The sequence below is a fragment of the Carassius gibelio genome, chromosome B24, assembly GCF_023724105.1.
Source record: "Carassius gibelio isolate Cgi1373 ecotype wild population from Czech Republic chromosome B24, carGib1.2-hapl.c, whole genome shotgun sequence".
NCBI lineage: Eukaryota > Metazoa > Chordata > Actinopteri > Cypriniformes > Cyprinidae > Carassius > Carassius gibelio.
Window position 1 is genome coordinate 17019909 of NC_068419.1, and position 16738 is coordinate 17036646.

Genomic DNA, 16738 nt, shown 5'->3' on the forward strand with positions numbered 1-16738 from the left:
TGCTCCGCTGTATTTTCAGCATCATTCCTCCAGTCTTCAGTGTCACATGATCTTCAGAAATCAGAATAATATGATGATTTACTGCTCAAGAAACATTTCTGATTATCATCAGTGTTGAACACAGTTGTGCTGCTCAATATTTCTGTGGAAACTGACATACATTTTATTTTTCAGGATTCACAGATGAACAACAAAATGATTGATTTATTTAATTCTTGATCAATAAACATTAATTTCTCTGACCTCCAAAGCTTTGAATGGCTGTGTATATTAATTAATTAATTTACATATGCAAATAGATGAGAGACTATAAACAGTTTAAAAGTTTGAGAAAGAACAGCATTTATTATAACATGAATCATTTGTTACAGTGTAATGTCATTTTCAAACAGTATAATGCATCCCATTTGAATAAAAGTATTTAGAAATAAATAAATAAATACATCTGTTGTCATTTGAATAAAGCATCAGTTTAATGACGGCTTGTGTGAAAGATAGTCCTGATATAGTGGCTTTTCAGCTCATTAAATGTAGGTTTTGACCGATATGCTAAAGAACAGGGTTCTCCTGCTGTGCAGAAGTGGAAATACATCTGTGTTTCTCTTTTATTTTCAGGGAGAGAGAGGAGAAATGGGACCCAGAGGCATTCAGGTGGATCCCCAGTCCTTTCCTTCACACTTTAAAAACACTTTTGGCTATTACTGTCTGAGATTCATCAGAGGTTTGCATTCGGCTTCAACACACATTCAGATTCGTCTCTGATCTCAAATATAACTCTAACCTAGATGATAGCAGTCGTGTGAAATAAGTGGAAAAGTGATTTGCGTCATTTCTTCGGAAGTAAATATCTGGGCTCATATCTCATCTCATATGCAGAACAGAAATAAGACATTAGAGGAGGGGTTCTCAGAAAGTTAGGTGAATGCTGGATCTTATTACTGTGTTTGAGTGTCTGACCAGCAGCAGCTCAACCAATGGTGTGATTTTGGGGGTGGAGCTATGTGTTTCACTGACCAATGGCAGACAGGGGGTGTGTCTCAGTGTAGTTGGCACTGTATCTCTCAGTTAAACGGATGTGACACAGTCTTCTAAAGGTTATGGGGAGCTGCCTGCTGTTATTGAATGCTAATGATAACCTTTCAGAGTTTGAGACCCCTGCTAACACAGACCTCCTCCCGTTCACAGGGTGAAAAAGGCAGCAGAGGCTTCGCTGGATTGGCCGGCTGTCCAGTAAGTGTGCAAACTCCCTTCATCATCCCTCAGCATCTACAGGGTTAATCAGGGCTGCAAGCGGAAAAACACAATGCATAACATTCAGAATTTAAAAAGGGAAGTAAATCAGGAGAATCTGATTTGGAATTACAGGAAGAGACATTCAGTGAACTTCCACACACACACAAACACACACACACACTTTATTCTTAGAATTCCTCGTTCAGTAGGATGTTTAGAAAGGTCTTAATCTGAACGGCCACATTCAGATACTTGTATCCTGTTGAATAATTTTTTTTTGTCTTTGCAGAAGAAACTCCTGATTTCTGTGAAAACGCTTGATAAATCCCCAGAAACCTTAGTCACAGACACTGACTCACAAATCACTTTAGTGAGATAACAATGTGTGTCTCTGTCAGTCACACGCTTGAGCAATCTTTAAATGAAATAAAGTCCAGGTTTTGAAATAAAACAGTCATTGGTCCATGTGTGCTAGCAAACAGCATTCATCAACATCACTAGACTCAAGTATAACTCTGTGTGTACTGTAGTAACCTTGTGTCAATCTCCACACATGAAATACTCATCTGAAGTGAAAACATACATGATCCCTATTAGAAATGGGAACAATATCAACATATTCACCTAACCCATACAAATATGTTTGTGTACATATATATAATACACTTTTAGACACTTCATTTATACAACACAACAATTCTGATGTTATATATAGTTGTTTTGATCAATTATAAATAAAATACACACTGTTGCCTTATAGGTAACATTTATGGCAATATTTCTCATGGGCAACACATTACATTAACATATCAACAAATACATTTATCTTTTTGACTATACAACTAACTTTTTCTGTAGCTTACATCTTCAATGCAGTATCTATCTGGAACAAAAACTGCACACACAATAAAATGTGACTAAAATCAATCGAGTTTTGTAATACTTTGCTTGTACTTGTTGAAAAAGTATCTTGTTATTAGGAAAACCCTCAAGTGCTTGCTTGTATGAACTTGTGCACATTACTGTAGTCTGAACCGTGAAGTGTCCCGCTTCTGTTGACGTGTCTTTAGTGATTCAGTCTGCAAACACACGCCAGGCTTGAGAATCATCTGTTGGGGTTTCCCTGGATGTGGATCTGAACAGCTTTTCTTCCATTCGCCTGTCTGTGTGTTTAAAAACACACCTTTTCTCTCTCTCTCTGATTTTATCATTAAAAGTTTCCTCTTTCTCGTTCCTCCTGAACCAGGGTGAGGTGGGACCCAGAGGCAGCAAAGGAGAGGTGTGTAGAATTACACGGCTCACTCACATTTAAACCATTCCTGCCTGTTTACACAAAAAACACGAGCATCTCCGCCTCCTGAGGGAAGGAACATGGGACGGCAGAGCACTTCTGAGTGCTTTGAAGCATGTCGTCCACAAAGTGTTTACATTTGACAGTTTGACACTTATACGAAGCTGCTTTCAGCGTCGCTGTCAGAGCAAACCGGCGAACAGCTCGCCCTGTAAACTAGAGCAAATTCCTATGTGCATTTATTATTTTCTGTTCGTGGGCAAACCTGCAGCAGACAAATGCAAATCAGTTTCTGCCTTTAAAAGAATGTATTATTTCTCCAGAGTAATTGAATATTTCTATTAAATATTTCTGCAGTGTTTGTTTGCTCCACGCTAAGACTCAGAATGTCATATTGTGATTATTTAGACAAATGTTTTTATCTGAGATTTAGTCTTTGACGTGAAAAACATTCAACATTTAATATTGCTGCTCAAACAACAAGCATTCAAATCTGATTTATTTCTCAGTCTATTTGAATATGATGGCATATTATCAGATGAAACGCTTTAAATAACAAACGCTGCCTTGGCAACTGACTAAAAATGTAAGTTTGAGCACTATAATGACAATATAAAAATAAAAGCATATTCTAAATATTATTAAATACTATACTTAAAACTGTATATTATAGATAGATTGATAGATAATAAATTATATTTGTGTAAAATTTTGGAAAAGAATATGCAAATGCAATCACAAATCATGTCATAATGAAACCACATTAGAGCTACACTACAGAACAGAGCACACGATGGGTTTTATTGATACATTTTCACCTTTTCAAAATTCAGTAATCGCAGCACATCATTACTTTATTTTAATTATTTGTGTCTCGCTTTAATGGAGAATATGAATGCAAGCATGCAGTAGGATTTAAGTGTGCTTTCTGGAATCTCCTAGAAAGGTACTCCGGGTGAGAGTGGGGTCAAAGGTCCTGAAGGAAAGAAGGGAGACATGGGACACATGGGTGGAGTCGGATCACGTGGAGCCCCCGGTCAGGACGGTTTGCCAGGGCTTCCCGGCGCTCCGGGCTTTCCAGGGAAGCCTGTGAGTATTCTTACATTTCTCACAACTACACGAAAGCAAATACAGTTTTTGTTATAGCCTTTCACAAGAAATAAACACATTATACACAAAGTATGGCTAGGGCTGGAGCAATGTCAGGACGCATCATTTGAGCCGATTCATGAAAGAAACCACAAGACCTGAGGTCAAGACTGTGTAATTGAGTTCCTTTCTTATGTTTCTTCCTTTGTTATCTGTGAAGCCTTTAATTTCTTTGAAAGCTGTATGTGTTTTCATGTAGCGACGCCATCTAATGAGTGTTTCACTCAATGTGTGTTTCAGGGTAAGCCTCCCTCAGAGGAGTACTTAATAAAACTCTGTGGGGACATTTTGAGAAGTGAGTATCCGACCTTGTTCAAGGTCATTATTCTCTTGAGAACAAAGAGCCCAAGGAACGTTTCCTTTTCCCTTTTATAATACGAACAAGCCTGATATGTAAAGAGCCGAGAATAGCATGCAGCGTCCAATTAAAGCTGTTAGATAAAAGCAAAGTTCACTAGAAAGGAGCTTTTGTTACGGAAACTTGCTGAGCTATCAGTGTTTTTAGTTTGCTTTGAATTAAAGGGGTCGTATGGAACATTCTGTTAGCATTTTAGTTTTTTTTCCCCCTGTGGTCCACTTATAAATCTAGTGAGCTGCCTCTCTGTATAGTGTCTATGTGTGGCCTAACCATCACAGAGACGTCAAACTGACTGATCTGAAGTGATCTACTGTACTTTGACAGAAACTCCAGAGATTTTTCTTTTTTTCATGAGGAGATGACATTCTCTCCAGTGGAGTCAATACCAATCACATGTTTCTCCATAACCAGCCATGTTATAGTCTTGACGACACTGATGTAGGAGATATATTATATACACCACAGAAATGAATTAAAAACACTGGAAACAGCATCATCACTGACCTTTTTTTAATATGCAAAATAGACTAAACCAAAGTGAATGTTTAATGGGAAACAAGCTGAAGATTATCTGGTGTATGATGCTACTGTATTCATTTAATTAAAATAAAAGTACCGACATACCCATTTAGAAAACAGGCCTCTACATTCATTTGTGCAAAATCCCCATACATCTAAACATACAATGAGCTCTAGTTTCCACATGAAAGGAACACTAGGACACAGTACAGAGACTTTATGTTTTTATGCAGTTTCTTGCCCAATACTATGTTATGAGTTCAGAACTCTTAAACCATAGTGCACTGTTATAAACTAAAACATGTTGATGTGTGCATCTCATAACCAGCTCCAAATGTTTAGATATTCTAACAGAGTAAACTTGCACGGAAGCGCACCCGGTACAGTGTTACACCTGTGCGTCCCATGGAATATGACTCATGATAAAACAGCTCAAAAACTTTTATCAAGCTTAAAATATTTTTTTTTCTCATGCTAGCTTTAGTTAACAGCAGTGGTTAGGTTTAGCATAGGTTTTATGCAATTTTCGAATATGACAAACAATAACTTTTAGACTTGTGTCTCCACTTTGTTGTGAAATGTGCAGGAAGCGACAACCTATGATTTTGTAAACGTGTTGCACAGGCACATTTTACAATTTTGTGTTTGATGTGAAATACAGCCAATAGTTGAAGATAGTTTTAAGTTTGTACATAAAGAAATGATTAATTCATGATCTTGTTCATCACAAGAGTTGTACTGGCAAAAGATGACTCCTCACTTCTCTGTCAGTGTTCAGTAATCTCCGGTGTAATGCCTCTCTATCAGATCAGCTGCCACAGCTCCTGCAGACCATGAGCCCTCAGCGCTGTGAAGCCTGTGAGACTGTTAAAGGACCCCCGGGACCCCCTGGAGCTCCAGGGCCTAAAGGGTCCAGCGGGCCCCAGGGATATCCTGGCAGACATGGCGCTCAGGGATATCTGGGGCCTCCGGGCGTTCAGGGACCTCCAGGAGTCAAAGGTATCAGAGATGTCTGGATGTAATACTTCCAGATTATGTAAATGGTTTGGCTTTGGGTTTGTATTTTAATTGCATAACATGCTTGGCACTCTTGTAGGGGACACAGGCCCTCGGGGATTTAAAGGCAGTAAAGGAGAGAGCAGACAAGGATACCCAGGGCCTCCTGGAGACACAGGTACAATCACAGTACTATATTATTAATCCTCATAACACATTCTGGTCCAAAAGAGATACATAATAAAAAAATAGATATTAATAAGGGGATGAAACTATTTTTATGATGTAACCCCTTCCCCACCCCTAAACAACCACAACAACAACGAAAAAAAGAAAGAAAAAAGACCCAGGTATTTATGGAGTACCATAGTGTGTCAAAAATTATTTCTGTATTTCTAAAGTTATATTAGTGTAAAAAAAAAATAATAATAAATAAAAAAAACCTTTGATAATATATTTATTCCCAATATCTCACACACTTTGGATACTGAATTTTGTTGTTCAGCAAGAATATATTTTTTTATCAAACCATTGTAGCATGACATTTTCATTTATTTTTGGAAAGGCATTAGTAGGTTTCATAAATTCGGACAGTTTTTGTGCAATTATTAGTCAGAAATTCAAAGTAACTTAATTAAATTCCATACATTCCAATACTGATGTGACATATATTTAATGTGATATACTGTAAGTTTATATACTTTATACTTCATTAAATTAACGAAGTAATAACAGGGTAACGTTACATTATAACTTATAACTCTTTTATAAAATATTGATTCTTCTGGTCCAAACAGAGTTAAAATGTGAAAATAGTACACAGATTTTGAATGCATTGTAAGGGTTAATGTAATGTCTGATCTGTGGTTAGAAAGATATAAATGCATGTGGCACAGATGCATATGAAGCGTTTAGGAAGGAATCTTGTGTAACTGTCAGATTGTGTGTTCCTGCAACACTACCAGGGATCCAGGGTCCTCGCGGCAGTGATGGCATTGGTATTCCGGGTCCTCCGGGAATCCCGGGTAAATCCGGGGCTCCGGGCATCCCGGGGAAGCAAGGTCCTTCAGGGCCAGCCGGAGTGTGTGACATGTCCATCTGCTACCAATCCTATGACCTCAGGGAGGAGCGCTACAGTAAAGGGCCCGGTTTCTAATGTGTGTTTCTGTGAACACATGGGCTCAGCTCTCGGACTGCCAGAAGTGCCGCAGCAAATCCAGGGGAATTTCCTCACAAGGCTTTGGATGTTTTCTGTGCATCGCTATGGTGCAGTGAAACACCAGGGGCCTGAATGATGTGAAACTTAAAGATGTGAAACCTGCCTTCTGAGGCACGAAGAGTTGATGCGTAACCATTAATGCAAGGGTGCATGCATACGGTCATTTGCAGAATAATACTACAAGTTTATTAATGTGGATAGATGTTAATAATCATAATCATTAATATATATCACTTTTACTTATGAATATGAATGATTAATTAACTATTTTGCTGTCAAACAAGAAACCTGATATGAGATGCCATGATATAAGTTTGTATGTGGTTTGGTAATTATCAAGATTAAGAATAAATGGCTTTATTTCTTCAGGGACAGACATAAAAGGGAAAAGCTTAATGTTTCTGTTTGTTTTGGCCAAAAAGACGACTTTAGTTTTGATTTCCCCAGTACTTGGCTGAGAATCTTGGCTTGGACAGCTTTCTAAGGCACAACAGCCTTCATTTTTTCATATTCAGTAATATTACTAACTGTGCTTTAAATTGCTGGCTAGGCTGATTTAATAAATAGCTATTGTTTTTGCATTATTTACATATTTATGTACTTTTAATTTTTTTGCTCTGCCTGAAGGGAAGGTAAATTCGCACTAACCTCATTAAACATAATCCCATTAAATAGGAACACAAAGCATTATAATAAAAGCTATTCGATTTTTGTGTGTTCATGAACTCATAATTGATTTTATTCTTCTCTCTTGGCAGTAAAGTTTTTAAACTGTATAAAGTATGAGATACAAATCTGAAAGATCTAATTTTTATTTTAAATATTGTTTTTGTGAATCCATACAAAATGCTTGTTATGTTTTCTTCTAGTTCAATCTTGAATAAACGATCACATTTTACTTCTACTTCTTTTACGACATGAGTAATTTATCTTTTAGAGCTCTAGTGTTAGCTAAGAATGGCTTCGATGAAATAAAAGGTAATGAACACTTTGTGGCTGGTCTGTGGTTTCATGATTACGATCAGAAAGTATTTTGTCTAGGCTTTAAACGCACGTCAATTCTTGAGAAAATTCTGAAGTCACCCAAAAAAGGAAGTAGTTTCAAGATATGATTCAGATTTTTGCAGCTGTAGACTGACACACATCCTCCGCTGCTGCTCCACCTTACAAGACTGTCGTTTCTATTAATGACCAGACAGCACTTTGGGGTAAGTCTTCAAAAAATAAGCTTTCCATTCAAGTGTGGTTTGTAAGGGTAGGACAGTATTTGAAAATCTGGAATCTGAGGGTGCAAAAGTCTAAATGTTGAGAAAACTGCCTTTACAGTTGTCAAAATTAAGTTAATAGAAATGCATATATTACTAATCAAAAATGAAGTGTTGATATACTGTATTTATGGTAGAATATTTACAAAATATCTTCATGGCACATGATCTTTACCTAATATCCTAATGATTTTTGTGATAAAAAAAAACAAATAAAACAAATTGACCCATACAATATATTATTGGCTATGGTAACACTTTATTCATGATTATTTATTGATCGTCCACTTTACACATTCTGCTAACAGTAAATAACTTTGCATCTATATGTCAACCAGCAGTCATTAGAGTAGTAGATTGTCTGCTTAATATCTTCTAACACTTTATTTTGATGCGTCTACAACATACTGACAGTGAGAAACTTTACAAGTGTATGTCAGCTTCTTCTACTAACCCTAAACTTCACCTAACAGTCCACTCTGAGAGTTAGTAGACATGTAGTTGCAAAGTTACTTACAGTTAGTAAAATGACTAAAGTAGACTATCAAAATGAAGTGTAGTGTTCCATGGTCACATTTATCCAGCCTTTAATTCTAATAAACTGGCTCAATCCTGCAGGTTGTTGGTAACCACAGAGATGGAAACGCCCAGCACAACGCCAGACGTTTATGAAGACTATTCGCAGAAGGCCATTACATCCATTCACTGCAACACCATCGCCATCAGCAATTTCTCACAAAATTTTCTTCCACCCTTCTACTACGTCATCTTCATCGCCAGCGTACTGGGCAACGGAGTGGTTCTGCTCGTCCTCTACAAGTTCGAAAAGCTCAACAAGGTCACAAATATATTCCTCATCAACCTGCTGGCTTCCAATGCCATCTTCACCCTCACACTCCCGTTTCAAGCCGTTCATCATTCGGACCAGTGGATCTTCGGAGAAGCTCTTTGTAAGCTGGTCAATGTCGCAGACTATCTGGGCTTCTACAGCTCCATCCTCTTCCTCACCCTCATGACGTTCGACCGCTATCTGGCCGTGGTGCATTGTGTGGTCGCCAACAAAAAGCGCAGAAGCTGCTACGCTGTGGTGCTTTCTGCAGTCGTCTGGATCATTAGCCTCCTCGCTAGCCTCGAACCCTTCATCCACTTCACCGTTGAAGAGTATCCGATGGACGGATGGGTGTGTGAAGACTCCAGCGACGCTCCGTGGAAAGTCTTCAGTCTCTATAAACAGTTTGTGTTGTTTTTTATCGTGCCATTGACTGTATTCATCTACTGCTACTTCAGGATAACGCTGACCGTCCTGGCCATGAGGATGACAGGCAAACATCGCACCGTGTGGACCATTTTCATCATCGTCCTGATGTTTTTCATATTATGGAGCCCGTATAACATCATTAGAATGATCAATGAGTATTCGGATTCAAAACTATGTAATAGCAGCCTACTGTTAGCACAGTACATCACTAGTAACATTGCACGCTTGTATTTCTGCATTAACCCTGTGTTTTACACCTTTCTGGGAAGCAAGTTTCAGAATCATGTACGAAGAATGTTAGTGAGCCAGGTCCCGTGTTTATCGGATCGGATCAGCATCAGCACAAGTAGCAGAATACTAGCGTAAGACTGAATGATAGTTATACACGGGCATGTGTAAAAACGGCTGCATTACAATGAGTGTGCTCTAGAATAAATGCAGGAATAGTCTGAAAGCACATTTATTTACAGAAAAAGTGCAATGAACTAGCAAAAGAGTTATTGATGAAGTTGATGTATATACAGTATAATAAACTGGTGTGATTTTATTGATATTCATGAAGATTTGTGAGTTTCGCTTATTTACCAATTTGCTTGTGTGTGTGTGTGTGTGTTTGTGTGATTCAGGTTTATTATAGTCAACTAAAATTATAACATTTTATTTTAGCTAGTTGCTAAGGCAACGTTTCTTATTTCTCTAATTTTATTTCTTATTTCTGTGGAGTGATAAACTATAACTAAAGCTAAATAAGAACAACAAATCAAACAACCAATCAATTAAAAAATTACAAAAAAATAAAGTGTATACTAATAATAATTATAATAATAATAATAAAGGAATAAAAATAAAAAAACTATAAAATTACTTAAGCTTTAAAAAAAAAAAAAAAAAAAAAAAAACGATAATAGTATCCCGGGGATAATTAAATATCACTGTGAGTAGCTTGAGTGAGTAGCTTGAACAATTAATGCATCATTAAAACGTTAACTGCATTAAAACTATTTCAAAAACAGATGAATGTAAAGAACACAAACAGGGTTTTGCAATCTTATTTTAACTGGACACACAAGCCGTGTCATTTGGAGTGCTCTGTAGGTCACATTTCTCAGCTGTATATGTGAACAATGTCTCACTTCATAAAAGTAACCATTATAAAATTGACTGTTATTCTTCTTGAGGCTTGGATTTCTGTAAGGTCTATCTTTAAAAGAGCAGTAATGACGTATTCTTGTGGGCCAGTCTGTTTGCATCATGCTGGTTCCTTCAACATAATCCCAATATTTTCCATTACTTTTTGGATTATTACAAAATATATACTTCGTGATCAACAAAATGATATGATTACTACACATTTTGTTCATCATGATAATTACCACAATTTTCAGAAAACAGTCAGAAGACAAAAAAGTCTAAATATAGGGTATAAACCACAATTAACCATAAACCAACTTTTTCAATCTTCATTTAAAATAATTTTATCTGAAAGTGTTTTTGAACAGTTTGAGATTATTGTAACGGCTGGTGAAAGGAGTGGCAGGAAGCAAGTGCGAGTTAATGGAATGAATGACACAGTACATGAAGACAGGAACACAGGGGATACTTGGTCGGGGATACACAGTCCGAGAAGATGCTGGTGAGTGGAGGATCCGAAGTGCTGTGATGAGTTGGCAGCAGGAGAGGGTGACACAGGAACTGTGGGGAAGCGAGCCGAGAAGGTAAGTGATGAATCCAACGGTGAGATGAGGTGAGTGGACGGGTTTCCGGGGAGACAAGACAAACCAATGAAGAAACAACACAAAGAGAGCAGAACATGAGATGAGGAACTGGAACAACGCTCTGACAAACACAAGATGCTAGACAGGGCAATATATAGGGAGGAGTAATGAGTGAGAGCTGCTGCTGATAACAATTAGCGGAGACGCCCACAAGAAACAATCAGTGCCAATTCGCCTACTTATACTACGACCTAAAAGTCTGTACTTTTTTGTGAGGAAAAAGTACATACTTTTGAGTGTGTAGCAAAAGAGTATGCACGTTCTGGGACATACTTCGATGACGTCATGCAACGTGAACGACAACCTGGTTGCCTAGTTACGCACACCACAACTGTTAACGTTTCATTCATTCTTTATGCCAATACAATTTTATTTACTATTCCCATCTTTTTTTCTCATCGGTTTTTTTTTTTTTCACAATACATTTTACAATGTGTTTTTCTACCAAGCTGAAGAAGCAGGGCTGCATTGTCGTAGAACCAACCGGCGTTTGTCGTTTGTGAGGCGGCTGGTTGTGACGTTCATGTGCAATGTGTGTAACGAAATAAAATACAACTTTAATTAGTTATTAAAACTTTGATAACATTTGAATTCTTACACTTAAAAGCTGAGGGCTCATCTCCGCTGCTGCATCCGGCTGCCATGTTTACATCACCGCAAAGCCATCGCAAAGCTCCTCCCTCCCGCACGCAATGGGTTGTGGGCAATATTAGCACTTAGAGTGTGCATTGATCTGCACTTCGAATTCTAACCGGAAATAGTAGACCATCCGGGTATCTTTGGAATACTCTTTTCAACATACTATGATTTGGGACGTACTAATTCTAGTTTCGCATACTATTTAGGACGGATAGTATGCGAATTGGGACTCAGCAACAGACTTCACCCACATAGTGAAAAACCCAGAGATCACGGTTTACCAACCGTGACAATTATAAGAATACATTTTCTCCAGGATTAAGCCTAAAACACATCGTCCATTCACACAGAACTCATGTAAACCGCATGTCTTTCACAGTAACCCTTGTGTCTTTTGTAGCATATTGGCAAAGTGTTCAAGAACTGGGCTTAACTTTAACAAAAAAAAAAAACTTTTAACGTTTTTTATACACCATATCTCGTAGCGTCTGTGTGAATCTGTTGAATTCAATCAACAACCTTGAGAAACCCCTTCTGCAATGCAAGTACCTCCAGATTCTAGCCGAACTGGTGCATTTATTCTTAATCTTAATAGCCACATTGAGGATCTCAATGCGAGGGTTAATTAAATGACTGATGGTTTTTCAGGTCTAAACAATTGCATATATTGCTATGAACCTGGTATTTCACATTTCACTTTCATTTTCTGAAACCCGTTCTATCCTCACTTTCTCTTTCTGAAACTTTTGTGAATGTATACATGTTTATGTGTTAGATTAGTTTATATGTCTTAGTATCCAATAAAGTCTTTTTTATATTGAAGAGAGAAGTATCATGTTTTGTGCTTACAAGGTAATGTCTTAAACTGCCGATCTTGTTACTGTTCTAATAAATAGTGTTTTCACTATACTTTAGTTGCATTAAAGAGTTGATGTTGTATGACCAATTCAGCTGGCTGATTCAGTTGATTCAGCTGTAAAACAGTGATTCTGTCCAAATTCCCTATAAAACATAAATAATTCCCCTTGAGCTAATTGTTTCTCTTACATTCCTTTTGAACCATTAGAATTCAAGGTTTATAATCTTGAGAACAAACTGATTAAATGAAGTGGTCTTCTTCAAGGCCTGATTCAAATTGCACTCCCATGATGCATTTGCATGTCTGAGATCTTTGGCATCATAACATGTTCTCAAGTCAGCTGCTTTTACAGATGATGAATTCAATTTGAAAGCATAATATATTGCTTTTGACAACTCATCCAATTTAGATATTTATGTTTGCTTTATATATTTATTTATTAATCTTTTTGTAATTGGAGCCTTGTTTCAGGTTTTTTTTACTGTATCACTATTTTTTTAAATATATTTTCCATTTTCATTATAATTTGTGTTAACGTTTTAACATTTTATTTGCCATTTCCAGTAGAGTTTTATATTATTATTTTTTATATAGTTTTTATAAAAAAAAAAAAAAAATGAAATGTAGTACTTCAAGTTAAAAATATAAAACCAACAAACGTTCCTTTAGCATATATATATATATATATATATATATATGTATATATATTTTTTTCCATATTTAAATTCCCATACATTTATTTTAGGCTTTTTATTTTCAAATAGTTATGTTATCAGTTTAAGTTATTGTATGCTTTTATTTGAATGTTAAATAAATAAATAAATAAATAAATAAAACATTATTTTATTGTTTTGATAAATAATTAATCTATATTATTAAAAAAATCTGCATTATGTCAATTTAAATAATTTCCATTTCCAATTTGCATTAAAAACACCAAAATATTTAGTATTCTGGACATTTAGAACACATTAATATCATGGCAGGTTTTAAATGGGAACCACTGTAAATATGACTGAAACCAAATGCGAGCACATCCCTCATCCAGCTGCACTTGTAATGCAGTGGCTGTGCAGAAGCAATAATGCGATTAGTTCTGGGCTCCTGAGAGGCCTCCCACCGACAGCGCTACTCTGTGTGATTGCATACGGGCCCCAAGGAGCTTTCGCCTGTTTGTCCAGATCCTCCCCCACTTAGCGGGAGAGCAACAGCATGCTGGGAATGCAGAGGAAAGCAGAAGTTTAGGGCGAGTCACTGGTCAGAATAGTGAAGTTTGGCTTAATGACACATAGTCATGCACTGCATGAGGCTTCCTCACAGGGAATCAGTGGAGGGTGGGGAACCATGAGACACTTTTCCAGAAAAACAATTATATATAGTGCCCTCGACTAATATTGGCACCCTCTGTAAATTTAAGCAAAGGTGACTGTGGAAATAAATCTGCATTATTTATCCTTTTGATCTTTCATTAAATAAAAAAACAAACAAAAAAAAAAAAAATATATATATATATAATAAATAAATAAATACAAAAATTCCCACAAAATTATAACCTAAAATTGAAAGTGGGGAGAAAATCTCATGATGAAATAAATGTTTTTCTCCAATGCTTGTTGGCCACAATTATTGGCACCCCTAGACATTCTTATGAGAATATTCTTATTTCTATCTCTAAAGTATATTACCACATTTTTTTTTTTAGCACATCAGGGTGACTTTGTGCATGAAATTGTCCAGCCATGACTTCCTGTTCCACATGATTATAAATATGAGGAACATGAAGTCCAAATTCCCTTAATCATCCATCACAAGGAGTTAAACCAAAGAATAGAGTTCTGATGTGCAGAATAAGATTTTTGAGCTTTACAAAATAGAAAGTGGCTGTAAGAAAATAGCTAAAGCATTGAGAATCCCAATTTCTACCATCAGGTCAATAATTAAGAAATTCCAATCAACAAAAGATGTTATTAATCTGTCTGGAAGAGAAGTGTGTCTATATCATCCTAATGCACAGTGAGGAGGAGAGCTTGAGTGGCTAAAGACAGCTGGAGAATTGCAGATTAGTTGAGACTTGGGGTCAGAAAGACTAAAAAATAAAATAAAAGAGCACCTACATCAGCACATGTTGTTCAAGAGTGTTTCAAGAAAAATCCTCCTGACTCATTCAAAAACAAACTCCAGCATTTACAGTGTCAGACACAGCTGGAACTTCAAATGGCACAGTCTTCTATGGTCAGACGAAACAACAAAAGAGCTTCTGAGCAGCAAACCCACCAGATGGGTTTAGTAGAACAGGAATAAAAAGTACCCCATGTCCAAGGTTAAATATACTGCTGGTTCTTTAATGTTGTGGGCCTGTTTTTCTGCCGGAGGTCCTGGACATCTTGTTCAGATATATGGCATCATGTATTCAATCAGATACCAAAAGATAAAAATCTAAACCTAACTGCCTCTGTAAGAAATCTGATATCGGGCCGTAGTTAGATCTTCCATCCGGACAATAATCCAAAACAAACAACAAAATCAACACAAAAAATGGCTCACTGAGCACAAAATGAAGCTTCTACACAGTCCTATATCCTGAACCCTGTAGAGAATGAGTGTGAACTGAAGAGAAGACGCATCAACATGGAGCTGTGAATCTGAAGGATCTGGACAGACTCTGGATGAAGGAATGGTCTCTGAATCCTTTCCATGTGTTCTCCAAACTCTTCAAGCATTACAGGAAAAGACTCAAAGTTGTTATCGTTGCAATAATTGGGTGCCAATAATTGTGGCCCACATGAACTAGAGAAAGCATTTACATGTTTCTATAAAAACATATGTAACTGTATGTAATATACAGTATATACATACAATTATTATTTTTTGTAATTGTCTCCCCTAAAATAGGTCAAACTGAGCCACTGGTCATATTTTTATTGGCCTAAAAATCAAACTGCAATGGTGAGGCTCCTCAACTGTCAATCTCTCTGTTAAATAAATACTGAGCTGCTTCCTCTCTTCATTTCTGTCAGCTGTCTTCTTCAGTACATCCGAAACATGCTGCATTTTTTTTTTTTTTTTGCTTTGAAACCCAAGGTCTCTTTGCCTTTCTCCTCCAAATTCTTCAAAGAAATATGGCCCAACCGCCCTCAGATTTCTCAATAAATGCTGTTTCCTGCATGCAGTTACACAATCCACTAAAACCATGACAGAATTGTTCCCTTTTTCTCAGAAATTATATCCTCCTTTATAGTTTAGCAAAATTATATATTGGCAGTTTGCATGATAAACATATTTTAAACAAATCATAATTATAAACATATCTGAGTTCCAGGAGGGCTAGCATCATATGCAACCTTAAATTTTGCAGCAATTGGTGGGAAAGAACAGACCTCTATTAATATGAAATATGATGTCAGGACTAGTCGGGTTGAAATGGAGGTAAAGATGATTTGGATTATGCTGTGTTTAATAATTCTGAATGGATCCACATGTATTTATTTAGAGACAGTATAGTAGTCTGTTGGCATCTATGTGTGGTCCTGTTTGGCATTGCAGCTTGACTCGTATGGAGAATGCTTTAAACAAATGTGACATTTTTGTTTCATTACAGTTTTTTTTTTCTGTTGCATCGTATACATTCAAAAACACTTGAACGAGCTGTGTTCAACCAAGTCTCTGCCTTTCTCACACAGAACAACCTCCTTGACAGCAACCGTTCAGGCTTCAGAAGAGGACATTCAACTGAGACGGCCTTGCTCTCATCTGTTGAAGCTCTAAGACTGGCAAGAGAGGAATCCAAATCTTCAATACTTGCTTGATCTGTCCGCTGCTTTTGACACAGTTAACCACCGGATCCTCCAATCAAACCCTACTGGCAAAGGGCATCTCAGGAACCACACTCCAGTGGTTTGAGTCTTACCTATCAGACAGGTCCTTCAAAGTATCTTGGAGAGGTGAGGTGTCCAAGTCTCAACATCTAACTACTGGGGTGCCTCAGGGCTCAGTTCTTGGACCTCTTCTCTTCTGTCTACATGGCATCATTAGTTTCTGTCATTCAGAAACATGGCTTTTCATACCACTGCTATGCTAATGATGCTCAACTCTACCTCTCATTCCATCCTGATGATCCGACGGTAGCTATTCACATCTCAGCTTGTCTAACAGACATTTCTTCCTGGATGATGGACCA

The 16738-nt window shown here is 37.1% G+C and overlaps 2 protein-coding genes across 2 annotated transcripts in view; both read left to right on the forward strand.

Moving 5' to 3' along the window:
• Window positions 1–7747, forward strand: part of LOC128013614 (collagen alpha-1(XXI) chain-like) — a 34964-nt gene extending 27217 nt beyond the window's left edge. Inside the window, exons 22-29 of the mRNA XM_052596731.1 lie at window positions 616–651; window positions 1186–1230; window positions 2480–2512; window positions 3467–3613; window positions 3914–3968; window positions 5358–5549; window positions 5647–5724; window positions 6512–7747. Of these exons, the coding sequence (XP_052452691.1) occupies window positions 616–651; window positions 1186–1230; window positions 2480–2512; window positions 3467–3613; window positions 3914–3968; window positions 5358–5549; window positions 5647–5724; window positions 6512–6702 (777 nt within the window). The 3' untranslated portion in view covers window positions 6703–7747. The remainder of the gene's footprint in view (window positions 1–615; window positions 652–1185; window positions 1231–2479; window positions 2513–3466; window positions 3614–3913; window positions 3969–5357; window positions 5550–5646; window positions 5725–6511) is intronic.
• Window positions 7748–7881: 134 nt separating this feature from the next.
• On the forward strand, window positions 7882–9861 carry LOC128013596 (C-C chemokine receptor type 1). Its single transcript, XM_052596709.1, has 2 exons — window positions 7882–7973; window positions 8649–9861. The coding sequence occupies exon 2, from the start codon at window positions 8668–8670 to the stop codon at window positions 9652–9654; it is 987 nt and encodes a 328-aa protein (XP_052452669.1). The 5' UTR covers window positions 7882–7973; window positions 8649–8667; the 3' UTR covers window positions 9655–9861.
• Window positions 9862–16738: the final 6877 nt, after the last annotated feature.